Raw genomic sequence first — 17,512 nt, forward strand, 5'->3', positions numbered from 1 at the left:
ATGAGTCAGAAGAATCATTTGAACCCAGGAGGCAGAGGTTGCAGTGAGCTGGGGTTTCACCATGTTGGCCAGGATGGTCTCAATCTCTTGACCTCGTGATCCACCTGCCTTGGCCTCCCAAAGTGCTGGGATTACAGGTGTGAGCTACTGCGTCGGGCCGTAACTTTTAAAATGACTATTCTGTAGATTATGACATAGATCTATTTTATTTTAGTTTCTTTTTTCTAAGGAATTGTCAAGTACATACAAACTTGTAAAACTTTATTATATACATAAACAGTTTGAACATACACAGAAATAGCATACTATACCATACACAACATACACAAAAATAGCATATTATATCCTTATGTACTCAGCCCCCAGCTTCTTCAGCTCATATTTGACCTTGCTCTATCCATACCTCTGGCCACTGTTCCATTCCATGTGTTATAATGAAGAAAATACCAGAAATATTATTTCACCCATAAATATATTTCAGTGTTTCAGAGATATACTTATTTATAAAAGACATAAATTCTTAATTTATCTTCATATGAAGGTAAAAATTATAGATTGTGCTACAATTTTTAATTTACCGTTTGCATTGATAAATTTTTAATTGTGATTGTAACCAATTGATTATAAGGAATTGGCAAATAATTCTCTTTAGACCCTTCCTATTAGTCTATAGGCCAGTGTTTTCCAAACTATGTTCTTTGGATTGTTATTGAACTACGAGCTCTTAGTAGATGTAACTCAAAGAATGGGTTTTGTTGTCAAGTAAGTTTGGGAAATTTTTAATACTTTGCTCTCGAGTAATCAGAGAGCCATAAATTTAGCTTAGTAAAGTTTTACATAAATCCTATTGTAAAGAATCTTGGCCAGGCACGGTGGTCCACGCCTGTAATCCCAGCACTTTAGGAGGTCTAAGTGGGCAGATCACGAGATAATGAGTTGGAGACCAGCCTGGCCAATATGGTGAAACCCCATCTCTACTAAAAATACAGAAATTAGCCAGGCATAGTGGCGTGCACCTGTACTCCCAGCTACTCGGGAGGCTGAGTCAGAAGAATCGCTTGAACCCAGGAAGCGGAGGTTGCAGTGAGCCAAGATCGCACCACTGCACTCCAACCTGGCGGCAGTGCCACATTGTCTCAAAAAAAAAAAAAAAAAAAAAAAAAAAGAATCTTGTTTCACTTTGTTTAAACTTAGTTTTTCCTATAGTAATTTGACCATGTACCTTTTTTCTTCTCCTGTAAATTCTTGTGAATGTCTCTCTGGAAATTAGTATTTTGGGAAAACAATTTGGGAAACATTGCTGTATCTACTGAATAGATAGAAACAGCTGTCCATGGAACACACGAAGATTCCTCAGTCCCAGCACAGACCAATTTGAATAAAAATCTCCCAGAGAGAGGTAGAAATATGTATTTTTAAAACAAGATTTATAGATTATTGTGATGCCCACTTTGTAAGCCACTATGATGTTCAACTGTAGTGATCCTGCATTATGGTGACAGCCTTTCTTTATAACCAGAATCAGTAGTGACTTATTAGGGATTATGCCTGAACATTGTGCTTGTACTTTAAATTGCTATAAAATTTTAAGGAAATTTATTGTGCTATTTCAGGAAGCATTTTGAAAAAATATTTTCCAACTCTGTGAATTTATTCTGTGAGCATAAAATCAATCTTGTTGTATTATTTAAGCTATCTGTTCCTCACTTTGACTTACTGTATATTAATAAATCCCAAACTTTTATTTCTTTACTGATTGAAACTTTAGTATAATTTAATACATATTATGTCAAATATCTATGTTAATATGATAATCCGTTCATTTTAATTAATGAATAATTTAGGCCTTTTTACTAGTCTGTATGGTCACCCAAACACTGCTAAGAATAGGAGTGCTAGTATTGTAAACTATGTAACTGTCAGCTACCAGGGAGTGTCAGTTATTGTATTTGGACCTGCTTGCTCAATACAATGCAAAGAACATAATTTTATGATATTCATGTATGTTGTCATTAATATAAATGTCTGCTAGCTGTATTTTTGTATATCACATAGCAAAATCTCCATATCTAAACTGTGAGTGAGCTGATAACTTTGTTTTAAAAGCAAACTTTGAAAGAAATTAATTTTCTTCACGTAATTCATGGATATCTATATATTTGTCTTCAATAAATCCATCATCGTCTACCACAAATGAATGTAATTGTTCAAATATTACTGTAGTTTCTTCAGAGTTTGTTTCTGGTATCTGTGAAAGAGAACTTGGATTTCCAGTAAAACCATCTTCATAGGTTTCTGCTTCATGCTCTTCCAGGCGATGATGATTATAACTAAGCAGAATATTGTACCATATTGGGCATTTGATAGCAATAAAAATGAGAAGTGAAGTTGTCAGTACAGTGACAACAACACCAATGAGAAAAGCCCAGCTTTTTCCAAGAGGTACACGTTCTTTAATGGAATACCGAGAGAGAAGAGAGAAAGAAAATTTGTTAAGTTGGCCAAATAATCATAATTATATATCCTAATTCTCCTCAATATTGGTATTAGAAATAAACATACATTGTAGTTTTCTTTAGATAAATTTTGTGTGGTGGAAGAATTCTCTTTTTTCAAAACAGCTATTGCCATTTTGTTACCTTTTTACCTAAGACCATTATTGATTAATACTCGTTAAGATTTGTGACTAGACTAGTTAAAACAAAGGCTCAGAGAAGTTAAATAATTTGCACAATGGCATTTGGCTTGTAACTAGCAGAACCTAGTTTGGAAGACCAATATTTTGTAAATCTTTAGTTGAGATGAGGAATCTTTCTTTTATATTTTTACGGAAATTTAAAATAAAGATAACTACCTCAGTTTATTTAGTATGATACATTCAGCAGTGTTAATATTCAGAACCAGTACATTACCTGAATTTCTTGTTAAGTTGTTCAAAGAGCTATTAAATGTTGAATTGCTGATGGGCTGAAAAGGACTATAAAGATCTTCAGATACTGGTGAAGGAAGTTTTGAGTGGCATTCAGCCTTAGGAGGTACTGTTTTAATATTGTAGCTCTTCAGGCTGTTGGGGTAGCTACACATGGTGATGTTCTCATTTTCTGGTAAATCAGAAATAATAAGATTTAGAATAGAGAAAAATAACAGTTAACAACATTTTAATAGTTAACAACATTTCATAATTGTTTTATCTAGAATTTTTGACGTATCTGTCATTCTTAAAGGCATTGTAAGAAATTCCTGTTGGCATTTGTCTAGCAACACAGTGAAAGGATAATGCACATTTCTGTTTATTATTTTATAAATACAGCTTAAATGCAGTATCTGTTTATTTAGTTTATCTGTATTAGTGTAGATTGTATTATTAATATTGTGGTTACATGGTTACAATCTGGATCTCAGGCACAGTATTTGCAGTTAAAATAGGTCACTTGTTTTCACTTAGTCTAGGAAGCACTTTTAAAAAATTACTCTTACATATTGACTTTGCTAACAATACATGAAGTAACATTATCATCTCACATATATAGAACATTTACATTTCTGGCTGGGCACGGAGGCTCACACCTGTAATCCCAGCACTTTGGGAGGCCAAGGTGGGTGGAGTGCCTGAGGTCGGGAGTTCGAGATCAGCCTGACAAACATGGAGGAACCCCATCTTTACTAAAAATATAAAAAATTAGCCAGGCATGGTGGCGCATGACTGTAATCCCAGCTACTCAGGAGGCTGAAGCAGGAGAATTGCTTGAACCTGGGAGGTGGAGGTTGTGGTGAGCTGAGATCGCGCCAATGCACTCTAGCCTGGGCAACAAGAACAAAACTCTGTCTCAAAAAAAAAAAAAATTCTTAATTTTTCCTCCTGGTAACGGGGAAGGAGAGCAACTATGCAGCTGTTACTTTTTAGTGTTTCTTCCTGTTTTGCTTAAACAGAAATTGTTTCCTTTTTTTTTTTTTTTTTTTTCTCTGAGACAGAGTCTCACTCTGTTGTCCAGGCTAGAATGCAGTGGCGCGATTTTGGCTCACTGCAATGTCACCTCCCAGGTTCAAGCGATTCTCCTGCCTCTGCCTCTAAGTACCTGGTACTACAGGCATGTGCCACCACACCCAGCTAATTTTTGTATTTTCAATAGGGATGGGGTTTCACCATGTTGGCCAGGATGGTCTCGAACTCCTGACCTCAGGTGATCCGCCTGCCTTGGCCTCCCAAAGTGATGCGATTACAGATGTGAGCCACTGCGCCTGGCTGCTTCCTTTTCTTTAAAACATGATACGAGAAATTTTTCTGTGGTGGAACATTGAGTTAATCACATGTTGGTTTTGCTTAATTATGATAGCTTACCTAATGTCACATTTGATGTGTTCAACCAGTTCTGCAAATTAAATAGACTGCAAGAGCAGTTCCATAGGTTTCCATATAAAGTTATTAATTCCAGATGAAATAGTGGTGGTACATCCAAATAGCTAATAAAATTGCCTTGCAGATTCAGAAGTTTTAGGTCTCTTAGAGGCACAAATATATCAGCATTCAGTTGTTCTATTTTGTTTTGGCAGAGATGTAACTGTTTTAGTTTATTTAAGCCTAAAAATGCACCCTGTTGAATTATATAGATGGAGTTTCTACAGATATTTAAAATTTCTAGACTGGAGAGGTTATCAAAACTGTTATTATGTAAGACAGTAACATTGTTCTCAATCAAGTAGAGCTCTGTGAGTAAAAAGTATGTCTGTAGAACTCTTGTGTCTGTACTATTAAGAGTAATTTGGTTATAACTGAGATCAAGTATAGTGACATCTTTCTTGATATCTGCTGGAATCAAGGAATAATTTTTTTCAGTGAAATTACATTGGACTTCCTAGAAAAAGAAAAAAAAGAATGCATTAATCAGAAAAACATATTAATAGAATTTCCTCAAATTTCATATTTCAGCACTTAGACATTAGAAGGAAATTATTTTGGGAAAAAAACCTACTATCTAATCTTTGGTGTTATAGTAGAGCAAATCTTTTTCTTTACTGGGATGAAATACTAAAAATTAAGGATATTCTGATGCATACAATTGAACAAAGAGATTCCAATTTGTTTTACGGGTATTTTCCAACTGTTATTACATGATCATTACAGAAAGTAATGCTATTGGTATATTCCCGTTTATATATGTGGAAATATATGGTAAATAATAATTCTGTTAACATTTGATATTCCAGTATGCACGATTGCTTTATAGTGAGGAAATTATTTTAAACTATATGTGTTTTTAAAATCAGCAGAGCTAACAACATTATACCTAGGGCTGTTCAATAATTAATAAATAGGCTGGGCATGGTGGCTCACGCCTGTAATCCCAGCACTTTGGGAGGCCAAGGTAGGCAGGTCATCTGAGGTCAGGAGTTCAAGACCAGCCTGTCCAACATGGTGAAACCCTGTCTCTACTAAAAATACAAAAAAAAAAAAAAAAAAAAATCAGCCAGTCATGGTGGCAAGCACCTGTAATCCCAGCTGCTTGGGAGGCTGAGGCACGAAAATCGCTTGAACCCAGGAGGCAGAGGTTGCAGTAAGCTGAGATCATGTCATTATACTCCAGCCTGGGTGACAGAGCAAGACTCTGTCTCAAAAGCAATCAATAAATGTCAATGTATAGCTCTCTGGGTTTAACAGTTCAAAGTTTGGTGTTTTAAAAGGAAATATTTATCTTATATCAGAAATGGAGCCGTGTATTGAATTTAAAGAGCCACACAATCTGAAATACTTCCTTTATGTGGATATAGATGGAAAGAAAGAAATAGTTCTGGTTTTTACTGAATAGTAAACTGAGAATAAATAGAACTAAGAATAGTTCTTGTTTATTACTGTTTTTGAAGTTAGATTTTTTCACCAATAGTAATTCAATAGCAGATTCCCTCATAAATACATGATTTTTTAAAAAAAAGTTGCCTACATTTTAAACAAGATTTTAGTCTTGAAACTAATTTCTGATTTTATAGTGAAAATTTTCAGATCTCTCCCTTTAATCAACTTTTAAAGAACTTAGTTTTTAAAAATGAAGGCTGCTTTTGTCAAATTGGAATTTGGATATACACAGCTAAGTAAACAATTTTAGTAGGTCAGATTTTCTTTGCTTTCTTATTGCCCTTTGATATTTTACTAAATATACAGAAAATGTACCTTTGAAAATATTTTTACTATTTTGATTGTAAAAACTTACTCTTTTAGAAGACTGGATTTTGTCTGATAATAATACCATGGAGAGAGGCCAAAAGAGGATTGTGATGCCTGTGACTTTCATGTTGCAGACCTGATAGAAAAGAGAGTATTTTTATTTTGATGGTAAACTAGAACTTTAGAGATTTTAAGGACGTTTTTATTTTTTGCCCTTTTGAATCTGTTCCTTTTTTTTTTTTTTGGCTGAGACAGGGTCTCACTCTGTCACTCAGACCTGGTGGCATGGTCACAGCTCACTGCAACCTTGATCTCCCAGGCTTAAGCAGTCCTCCCAACTCAGCTTCGTAAGTAGCTGAAACACAGGCATGCGCTACCGTGCCTGGCTAATTTTTAAAATTTTTGGAGAGATGGCATCACCGTGTGTTACTCAGCCTGGTCTCAAACTCCTGGGTGCAAGCCATTTCCCCCCAGCCACTGGCGTAGCCTTGAAAAGGGCAGGGCTTACAGATATGAGTCACTTATCCTGGCCTTTCAAATCTACTTTTTCTTGAAATACATAGAATGTGAAACAAGTGCATGGCCATTCACCATCCTTGGACTCTGATCTTAACAAACTAGAAAGCCCCTTTGAAGAATGAGAGACTGATTTTTATTTTTTCTTTTTAGAGAGAATATCTTTAAGTGTGTCTCATTAGTTTCTAGATATGATGAAAGGAGCTTTAAAGCAATTTAAGTGGTTGTAAACTTTACAAATTTAATATGTAAGTGCACAAAAGAAATTCAGGAAAATACATATTTATACATAAGTATATGCTTATGTTGATGGTCTTGATTTTTTCAATTTTAGGCAGTATCTATTGGTATTAACCTTGACTTAAAACTGTGGGAGATGAGAATCTTTAGCACTCTTTTTCACCCCCATGGTAATTTTAAAAAATTGTATTGAGGCATGATAGATATACGTAGTTTTGGGGTACATGTGATAATGTAGTGCATTCATATAATTTTAAAAAATCAAATTAATGTACTTGGGGTATCCATCACGTTGAATATTTTTGTTTATACTGGAAACATTCAAATTCTCTTCTAGCTGTTTTTAAATGTACAGTAAATTAGAGGAGAGGGAGAGCATCAGAGAATAGTTAATGGATGCTGGGCTTAATACCTAGGTGACGGGTTGATCTGTGCAGCAAACCACCATAGCACACATTTACCTATGTAACAAACCTGCACATGTACCCCGGAACTTAAAAATAAAAGTTGAAGGAAAAAAATTATTGTAAACTATGATTACCCTACTGATCTAACACTAGGCCTTCTTTTTTAAGTAAACTGTATGTATATCGTATGCATTAATAAACTTCTCTGCATTCCTCCCTCCCCACCACCCTTTCCAGCTTCTGGTAACCACTAGTCTACTCTTAATCTGTATGAGATCCACTTTTTTAGCTCCTACATGCAGGTGAGAATGTACGATATTTGTTTTTCTGTGCTTGGCTTAATTCACTTAACATAATGACCTCTGGTTGCATTTATGTTGCCGCAAATGACAGGATTTAATTTTTTTTTTATGGCTGAATAATAGTCCCTTGTATATATATGCTACTTTTTTTTAATCTATTCATCTGTTGATGGGCACTTAGGTTGATTCCATAGTTTTGCTCTTGTGAATAGTCCTGCAATAAACGTGGGAGTGCAGCTATCTCTTTAATATAGTCATCTCTTTTTTTTAAAATGTATATCCAGTGGAATTACTGGATCAAATATAAATGTAAGTGTTATATTTTTAGTTTTTTGAGGAACCTTCATAGTGTTCTCCAGAGTTGCTATACTAATTTACATTCCCAAGAGTGTATGAGGGTTCCCCTTTCTCCACATCCTCATCAGCATCCGTTATTGCCTGTCTTATTGATAGAAGCTACTTTATTGGGGGTAAGATTATATCTCATTGTAGTTTTGATTTGCATTTCCCTGAATGATTACTGATGTTGAGCATTTTTTCCACATACTTGTTTGCCTTTTGTACGTTTTTTGAGAAATGTCTATTTGGTTCTTTTGCCATGTTTACTTGGATTATTTGTTTTTTATTGGTTTGTTTTTGGCTAGTGAGTTGTTTGAGCTCCTTATATCTTCTGATTATTAACCCCTTGTTAGATGGGTGGTTTGCAAATATTTTCTTTCTTTTTTTTTTTTTTTTTTGAGACGGAGTCTCACTCTGTCGCCCGGGCTGGAGTGCAGTGGCGGGATCTCAGCTCACTGCAAGCTCCGCCTCCCGGGTTCACGCCATTCTCCTGCCTCAGCCTCCCGAGTAGCTGGGACTACAGGCACCCACCACCTCGCCCGGCTAGTTTTTTGTATTTTTTGGTAGAGACGGGGTTTCACAGTGTTAGCCAGGATGGTCTTGATCTCCTGACCTCGTGATCCGCCCGTCTTGGCCTCCCAAAGTGCTGGGGATTACAGGCTTGAGCCACCGCGCCCGGCCTGCAAATATTTTCTCTCATTCTGTGGGTTGTCTCTTCACTTTGTTGACCATTTTCTTTGCTGTGCAGAAGGTTTTTTGCTTGGCGAAACCCCATTTGTACATTTTTGCTTTGGTTTCCTGTGCTTTTGAGGTCTTACAGACACAAAAAAATCTTTGTCCAGACCAGTGTTCTAGAGCAATTCCTCAATGTTTTGTTGCAACAGTTTTATAGTTTGAGGTCTTACTTATATTTAAGTCTTTAATTCATTTTTATTCCTGGATATGGCAAGAGATAGGGATCTGGTTTCGTTCTTCCATATGTAGTTATTCAGTTTTTCCAGCACCATTCATTGAAACAACTATTATTTCTCCATTGTATGTTCTTGGCACCTTTGTTGAAGATGAGTTTGTGTAAATGCGTGTGTTTATATCTGAGTTCTCTATTCCATCCCATTGGTCTGTGGATCTGTCTTTATGCCAAACCATGCTGATTTGGTTACTATAGCTTTGTAGAAAATTTTGAAGTCAGGTAGTGTGATGCCTCCAGCTTTGTTCCTTTTTGCTGAGGGTTTTTTGGCTATTTGAGATCTTTCGTGGTTCTTTATGAGTTTTAGGATTTTTTTTCTACTTCTATGAAGAGCGTCACTGTATTTTGATAGGAATTGCATTGAATCAGTAAATTGCTTTGGTTAGTATTGATATTTTAGCAATGTTCTTCGACTCCATGAACATGGATTATATTTCCATTTTCTCCTCTTCAGTTTGTTTCATCAGTGTTTTATAGGTTTTGTTATGTAGATCTTTCACTTCTTTGGTTAAATTGATTGCAAGGTATTTTATAGTCTTTGTAGCTATTGTAAACAGGCTTGCTTTCTTGATTTCTTTTTCAGATTCTTCACTGTTGGCATGTGTAAATTCTACCCATTTTTATATGATGATTTTGTATCTTGCAACTTTACTGAATTCAGTTATCAGTTTTTACAGATCTTTTTGTGGTGTATTTAGGGTGGTTTTTTAAAAAAAAATTTTTAAGTATAAGATCACGTCTGCCAGGTACGATGGCTCATGCCTGTAATCCCAGCACTTTGGGAGGCTGAGGTGGTTGGATCACGAGGTCAGGAGTTTGAGACCAGCCTGACCAACATGGTGAAACCCCGTCTCTACCAAAAATACAAAAATTAGCTGGGTGTGATGGTGGACACCTGTAATCCCAGCCACTCAGGAGGCTGAGGCAGGAGACTCACTCGAACCTGGGAGGTGGAGGTTGCAGTGAGCCAAAATCACGCCACTGCACTCCAGCCTGGGTGACAGAGCAAGACTCTGTCTCAAAAAAAAAAAAAAAAAAAAAAAAAAAAAAAAAATCCTGTCATCTGCAATCAAGTCTAATTTTGGCTTCTTCTTTTGCAATTTGGATGCCTTTTATTTCTCTCTCTTGCCTAATTGCTCTGGCCAGGACTTCTAGTACTGTGTTGAGTAAAAGTGGTGAAAGTAGGCATCCTTGTATTGTTCCACATCTAAAAGAAAGGCCTTCAATTTATCCCCATTCAGAATGGTGTTAGCTGTGGGTCTGTCATATATGGCATTTGTTATCTTGAAGTATGTTCTTTGTGTGCCCAGTTTAATGAGAATTGTATCGTAAAGGGATATTGAATTTTATCAACTGTGTTTTCAGCATTTATTAAAATAATTATATGGTTTTTGTTCTTGGTTTTATTAATGTGATGTATCATGTTTATTTTATTTTATAATAATAATTATTCAAGGTAGAGTCTTGTTTTGCTGTCCAGGGTGGTTGGAAACTCCTGGACTCAAGTATTCCTTCCACCTCAGCCTCCTGAAAAGCTGGGATTACAAGCACATATCACTGTGCCCAGCTTACCATGTGTATTAGGCTGTTCTTGCACTGCTATAGTGAAATATTAGAGACTGGGTAATTTAAAAGAAAAGAGACTTAATTGACTCGCAGTTCTGCAGGCTGTACAGGAAGCATGGTGCAGTTCATTTTTTGGGGAGGCCTCAGGAAGCTTACAGTTGTGGCAGAAAGTGAAAGGGGAGCCAGCACATCACATGATGAAATCAGAGCAAGGAGGAGAGAGTGGGAAAGGAGGTGCCACACACTTTTAAACAACTAAATCTCTTGTGAACTCAGAGCAAGATCTCACTTATCACCAAGGGGATGGCCCAAAGCCATTCATGAGGGATCCGCCCTCATTATCCAAACACCTCCCACCAGGCTTCATCTCCCACACTGGGGATTACAGTTCAACATGAGATTTGGATAGGGACAAATATCCAAACCATATTGTCATGCTTATTGATTTGCATATGTTGAACTATCTTTGCTTCTCTGGAATGAATCTCACTTGGTACGGTGAATAATCTTTTTAAAGTATTGTTGAATTTGGTTTGCTGTTATTTAGTTGAGGGTTTTTGCATCTGTGTTCTTCTGGAATATTGGACTGTAGTTTTCATTTTTGTTGTGTCCTTGTCTAGTTTTGGTATCCGGGTCATGCTGATCTTGTAGAATGAGTTTGGAAATATTCCCTTCTCTTTAATTTTGTTTGAAGAGTTTGAGTAGAATTGGTATTAGTTCTTCTTTAAATATTTTATAGGATCCAACAGTGAAGGCAATGAAATATACTTAATTCTCCAATTAAAAGGCATAGTGCTGACTGGAAGCTACTGACTGGCTGTTTAAAGGAGCCTGGTACCTCCTCCTCTTGTTCTTGCTCCTTCTCTCTGCCATGTGACACACCTGCTTCACCTTCGCCTTCCACTGTGACTAAGAGATTCCTGAGGCCTCACCAGAAACTGAGTAGATATTGGTGCCATGCTTTTGCAACTTGTGGAACTGTGAGCCAAATAAACTTCTTTTCTTTATAAATTATCCATTGTCAGGTATTCCTTTATAGCAATGAAAAATGGACCAACACATCATGGTTCCCTGTTTGCTGTGTCTTTTTTTTTTTTTTTTTTTTTTTTGAGGCAGAGTTTCACTCTTGTTGCCCAGGCTGGAGTGCAATGTCGCAATCTCGACTCTTTGCAACCTCTGCCTCCTGGGTTCAAGCGATTCTCCTGCCCCAGCCTCCCAAGTAGCTGGGATTACAGGCATGCACCACCACGCCTGGCTAATTTTGTATTTTTAGTAGAGACGTATTTTGTATTTTTAGTATTTTTTCTCCATGTTAGTCGGACTGGTCACAAACTCCTGACCTCAAGTGATCTGCCTGTCTTGGCCTCCCAAAGTGCTGGGATTATAGGTGTGAGCCACCGCACCTGGCCTGTTGACTGTTATTTCTTGTAGATATATATATGTGTCATTGCATTGTCAGATTAGTTGTTTATTCCAATATTCTCTGTGTGGCTTATTTTGTTTTTTATTGAATATATTTGCTTAGAGGGTCTTTTATTACTAGGTTGCTGCCTCCTTTTCAGCTTTAGATGGCACCTTAAGCCCAGCTTCACCTTGTGCTCTTCCTGAATGGGGAGGTTCCAGGGGATATCCTGGTAGTGTGGGAAGGGTGGCTAGAGGTTCATGCCCAGCCAGCCTTCCCACACTAGAGACCTGTGGAGCCAACCTCCTACAAAGTGGTGCTGTTGAACAGCTACTCTGATTTGGTATCGCTTTGGCTGAGTTACAGAGCAGAGTTTCCACATCTGGGGATGGTAATCCTGTCTCTCCTCATTGTCTCTACATGTCCTCAGGAATATTTCTCTCTCCAGGCACTTGAGATGTTTCCCATGGGTTAAAGCAGGGACAAGTCTCCTGCCAGGGAATACAAGATGGTGGGTAGAAACTGTGATTTGGGGGAAATTTTCCCACATGCTTTGTGCTAGGTTGAATGGGGGGAGGGACATTGTGGATATGGAAGTCCAATTCTCTTACTATCTGCTCAAAGTTTGTTCACTTCTCTGTGGCCCTAGAACTGTCTCATCTTCACATTTGAATTCTGGTATATTGCTGGTAATTATCTCAGGTCTGTATATTTGTTTTTGGTTTTCTGTAGAGGGGAGTGAAGCCAGCTCGCTTCTTGGCCACCATTTTGGAATTGATAGCCCCTTCAGCTCTCTTTCAAATACCCCCTCCTTTCATCTCCAACACATCAAATATATACTTCCTGTGTCTTTATCTCCTAACATAGTTACTTGTAATTTTGGTTAGATGAGTATTCAGTGTTTGTACTATCATGAATGATTGAACTCAGTCAATAAAAAGCTGTTATTGGCTAAGCCATGTAACAGGATCACTTTTCTGTTGATGCACCCTTTTTGTTTCCTCCAAACTAATTGTACTGTTTTTTCATGTGCTTAGTTTTCTTGTTATGACCAAACTCTCCCCTAGCATATCTGTCATTTGTTTATGGATATTAAGTATTTAACCTGTTTCATCAGCTTAAAAAGTCCCTCCCAGAGCCTGCTACCATGCTCTAATCTGGAGGAGCTAGCTGATCACTAGGCCTTCTGCACAACTGTTTACTTCCACCCTTATCAAAGAGTCTACCTTTTGCCTTTGTTACTGGGTACTTATTTTCTAGAATGCCCTGTCTGGTTTATTGCCTTTCTTCAATGGAGCTTCCTCAGTAGCTTCTAGAGAATGTGGATAGGAGGGAAAACTTTTTAGACTTGGGAAGATATTTTGGCTAGAGATAGAATTCTAGGTAAGAAGTAATTTTCCTTCAAAATGTTGATGGTATTACCCTACTGTCTTTGAGTTTCTAGTATTACTGTTAAGAAATATACCATGTCATTCTAATTATTTATCAAAGCTTTTAAAATCAATACTATATTCATTATCCTGTGTCTTTCCCGCCACCACACCTGGCTAATTTTTTTGTATGTTTAGTAGAGACAGGGTTTTACCATGTTAGCTAGGATGGTCTCGATCTCCTGACCTCGTGATCCACCACCTCGGCCTCCCAAAGTGCTGGGATTACAGGCATGAGCCACCACACCTGGCCTGTTTTCATTTCTTAAACTGGGTACTTGGTCAGTCTTTTCCATCTAGAAGCTATGTCACTCAGTTTTGGGAAATTTTCTGAATTATCTTATTGATGATATAATTTTCTTTATTTTTTAAAATAAAATTTCACTTTTTTTTTCTAGAATTTCCTCAATTGGGTGTTGGACCTCCTGGAATGATTTTAAAACCTTTACTGTCCTACATTTTATCTCAGTGTGTTTTTTGCTTTCCTGTCTGGGAGACATCCTCAACTTTATCTTCACATTCTTCTATTAATTTTTTATTTCTATTACTTTTTAATTCTTTTTTAATTCTAAGAGCTTTTTTGTTTCAGAATATTTTCTTTATTAGTATTCTGTTGCATGAATATATTATATTTTCTTGTTTATCATTGTGCGTTTTGTTATGTTCCTTTTCTTTGAATAGCCTCTATATCCTTATATTGTATTTTTCCAGTTATCTTTGGGCAGTGTCCTTTATATTGGAGGCCTTCTTCTTAATCTGTTGATATTTTATTTAGGGTTTATGTGTGAGAGTGGGAAACTTAAAAGCTGATAGGAAAATGCATTTGTGTGGGTCTCATTGTTTCTAGACTTGACCACGGAGTATAACTGCTGGACTGTTTTCTTAGGGAATGTCATTATCCACAAAATGACTCTTCTGATTTACTGCCCGAAGAGATAATGGCCTGGTAGCCAGCATTCTGAGTGCTAAGTGATAAAAAAGCTGGATTTATATCAATATTTAGTATGGAAACTATAACTTAATCTCAACAATGCCTTTGCACTCACTTGTGCCCATTGCCCAAATTCCCTTTGTTTTATTCTCGTGGCTTGGGGGATCCTCTAATCTGATTGTGTAGAGAAGGAACATTATCTGGCTAGACAGACAGAGAGGAATTAGCCTCTCCTCTACTTTGAGAATACCTGGTGCTGCCAATTTCTGGGCTGTTTAGAGTTTCTGCAGTGCAATTCAAGTGGCTCTCAGCTTTTCTCATTGCTGACTTGGGAAATTTTTGTTTTCCTAGTCAATTTCCACTCAGCTATTAGGTTTCTGGTTTCTAGGTTTCATTGCTATTGACTCCTGTTCCATTCTGTTTGTCCTTGTGAGTTTATATCCCTTTTTACCTTTTATTTTCATGTTAATCGGGTTTTGAACACAATTTAAAGTTAATGGGTGCATTTAAGGTTTCAGCTTTGCCTAGAAATCGACATTTATTGGACTATACTCTTCTTGCCAAATAGTTACTTTTTTATTTAGTCATTTTATTCATGACCTTGATGTTTCTTGTTCTTTATCTCTGTTTTCTTAAAGTCAATTTTAGAAACCCTTTTGCAAACAAATTATCCGTTTGAAAATGTATAAATATATTCTGTCATCCTTAAGGGTGTTTAGAAATTTAGTCTTTTGAGCATTCTTACAGCATTTGTTACAATTAGTTACTTACGATTTTTTTAAGGAAAGTTTATTTCATTACAACAGGTAATAGAAAAACCAATCAGAGTAGGCCGGGCGCAGTGGCTCACGCCTATAATCCCAGCGCTTTGGGAGGCCGAGGCGAGCAGATCACCTGAGGTCAGGAGTTTGAGACCAGCCTGGCCAACATGGCGAAACCCCATCTCTACTACAAATACAAAAATTAGCCGGGTGCAGTGGTGGGTGCCTGTAATCCCAGCTACTTGGGAGGCTGAGGCAGCAGAATTGCTTGAACCCGGGTGGCAGAAGTTGCAGTGAACTGTGATCATGTCACTGCACTCCAGCCTGGGTGACAGTGAGACTGTTTCAGAAAAAAAAAAAGAAAAACTAATCAGAGTAAGCAAGAATCCATGCAGCATACTAAAGTCTCTTGCCTCATTAGCAATAAGGAATTTACTGCTATTTTAGTGCTAATCTGTTCTAGTCAGCTTCCTCATTGCTTTCGATTTGTTGATCCATTTATGCTTATTCCCCTTCTACCTTCTCTCCTTCCATAGTTGAATCAAATTTGTTAGAAAAAGCTACTCTGCGTCTTATATTTTATAAAATTTGGATGTAGATCATAGTAGAATCCCTTTTAGAGCCAGAAGTACATTTAAGCTATCACTTATTCAAGATGATTGCCCACAAAAGAGGGATGCCTAAATCATTTACAAAAGGTAGTTTACCTGTGTTTAATGATTCCTAGGAATAGGTGTTCAGCTTCTTCAATGGCTTGTTTCAGTATTTCTCAATGATATGGTGACATTCTTACTGATGTCTCTGGTAGGATGCAGAGGTGACTGAGGAGAGGTGAGTTAAGGGAAGTGCTATTTTTTTCCAGAAACAAATGGGATGGGGATAGTGAAAGAAAGCAAATAGGCTACAAAGAAAACTAACTAGATTTAAGTTAAAAGTTGATGTGAAATAGAAGCAGGTGAACAAAGTAATAGAGGCAAGGCATGACTGTGAGCTTGTGTGGAAATGGAGACAGAGTATAGTTTTGTATTATCTGTATCTGCTATTTAATGCTAATAATTGTTTTCTCAAGTGTGCTAAAAGAAAAAAATCATAAGGATTAGAAAAGGATTTTTTTCTTTTCCATTTGGAAGATCTTAGAAGCAGTGTATATGGTAGATTCTGTACAGGAAAGCGTTCAACAAATCTAAAGCATTGTTAGGTCTGTAGCTGTGAAATACATTGATTGATCCATACTATGCGTGAGAGTTTTCACATATTTGTGTGCCTTTTGAGAGAAAGATTGTAAGATGGGGCGAATGTTGATTTTCATAACACTATTCAAATCCCCAGACAAAGCATTTGCTAGCATTATTGGGTGTCTTAAAAAAAGAAAAATCATATAGGCAAAATAGCTAGCCAAGTAGATAATGCAGAAACTATCCATGAGTCAGTTTAGCCTATTTCAACAGTTGGTTTTAAAGGAAGTCAGTTATTGTTGCTTTATTTCTCCTTTTGGAATATTTTCTAATTTGGATTTTTTTTGAAATGATAGTTGAGTTTCATATAGTGATTACTTAGGAACTATAAAATAGAAAACTGGAATAGAAAATGGAATATCAGTTTCTTTTGTTATTTCACAAAATTACGTGCATTTTTACCTACCATATGATCTATGTTACTAGAACAAAAGAGCTTTACTCAAAGGAAATGGTAGATACTGAAAAAGAAGGATTGTTCTTAATAAAGTTTCAAGCACATGTTTCTTATTTATTTTATATGATTATTATATGCTATGAAATAAAGAGATGCTCCAATTATTTTGATTTTGTTAAATAAAATCTAAATGTAGTTTTTCCATTAAATATTTTAGATATTTATGCCAGAATTTAATGTATTTAGAACACGATGTTAATAATACACAATTAACTTCGTTTCCTTATTTATTGTGTAGATTTTTTTCAAATTTAAAACCTTTTGTAATGGAAAATTTCAAGGAAAAAAACCTAAGTAAGGAGAATAGTTATCGCCCTGCTTCAATAATTATCAACTCATGGCCAGTCTTTTTTTTTTATCTTGCAAATAGGCTTTTAGACTAATGTCACTTCAGAATGCTCTGTGATTAACATATTTTAAAATAAAAAATCTTGTAAATTTGATTGGCTAGATGAAACCTTCCCCCTCCCCCAAAACAATTATTTAGTGTTGTATTCTAACTTTATTTAGGAAAGACCCTTTGGCCATGTCCCAGGTATACAGTATTTTTGAGGTAGACCATGTAAAAATATAATCACATTTTCTTATTTTTCATCACTTCTTAAAGGCAAAGATTGTTGTACAGACTTAACAAACTTAAATATGATTTTTTAAAAAATACAACAATAACCAAAGCTGTAAATGTATAGAGCTTACCTTTTTTCTTTTGTCTCTAAGACTGGTGTGCTAAAGGAAATTAGTCTGTTTCTCAACAGCATTTAAAAAAGTATATTGTATGATTACATTTCACTTCGTTTTAACC

General features: G+C 36.4%; 2 protein-coding genes across 7 annotated transcripts in view; one reads left to right on the forward strand and one right to left on the reverse strand.

Annotated features, from left to right (window-relative positions):
• The window catches only part of IFT74 (intraflagellar transport 74), a 122,496-nt gene that overhangs the window by 40,240 nt on the left and 64,744 nt on the right, over positions 1-17,512 (forward strand). The gene's annotated exons all lie outside the window — the stretch shown is intronic.
• Positions 1,286-17,487, reverse strand: LRRC19 (leucine rich repeat containing 19). 2 transcript variants are annotated; one of them, XM_010384459.2, is made up of 5 exons: positions 17,407-17,487; positions 6,204-6,293; positions 4,340-4,853; positions 2,913-3,101; positions 1,286-2,451 (listed from the first exon to the last, which is right to left on the reverse strand). In XM_010384459.2, exons 2-5 carry the CDS (start codon positions 6,282-6,284, stop codon positions 2,123-2,125), a joined length of 1,113 nt encoding a protein of 370 aa, XP_010382761.2. In that variant the 5' UTR covers positions 6,285-6,293; positions 17,407-17,487; the 3' UTR covers positions 1,286-2,122. The 2 variants fall into 2 exon arrangements, with proteins under 2 accessions (XP_010382761.2, XP_010382760.2); XM_010384458.2 differs by lacking the exon at positions 17,407-17,487 and adding an exon at positions 15,726-15,821.

The sequence above is a fragment of the Rhinopithecus roxellana genome, chromosome 16 (assembly GCF_007565055.1).
Source record: "Rhinopithecus roxellana isolate Shanxi Qingling chromosome 16, ASM756505v1, whole genome shotgun sequence".
NCBI lineage: Eukaryota > Metazoa > Chordata > Mammalia > Primates > Cercopithecidae > Rhinopithecus > Rhinopithecus roxellana.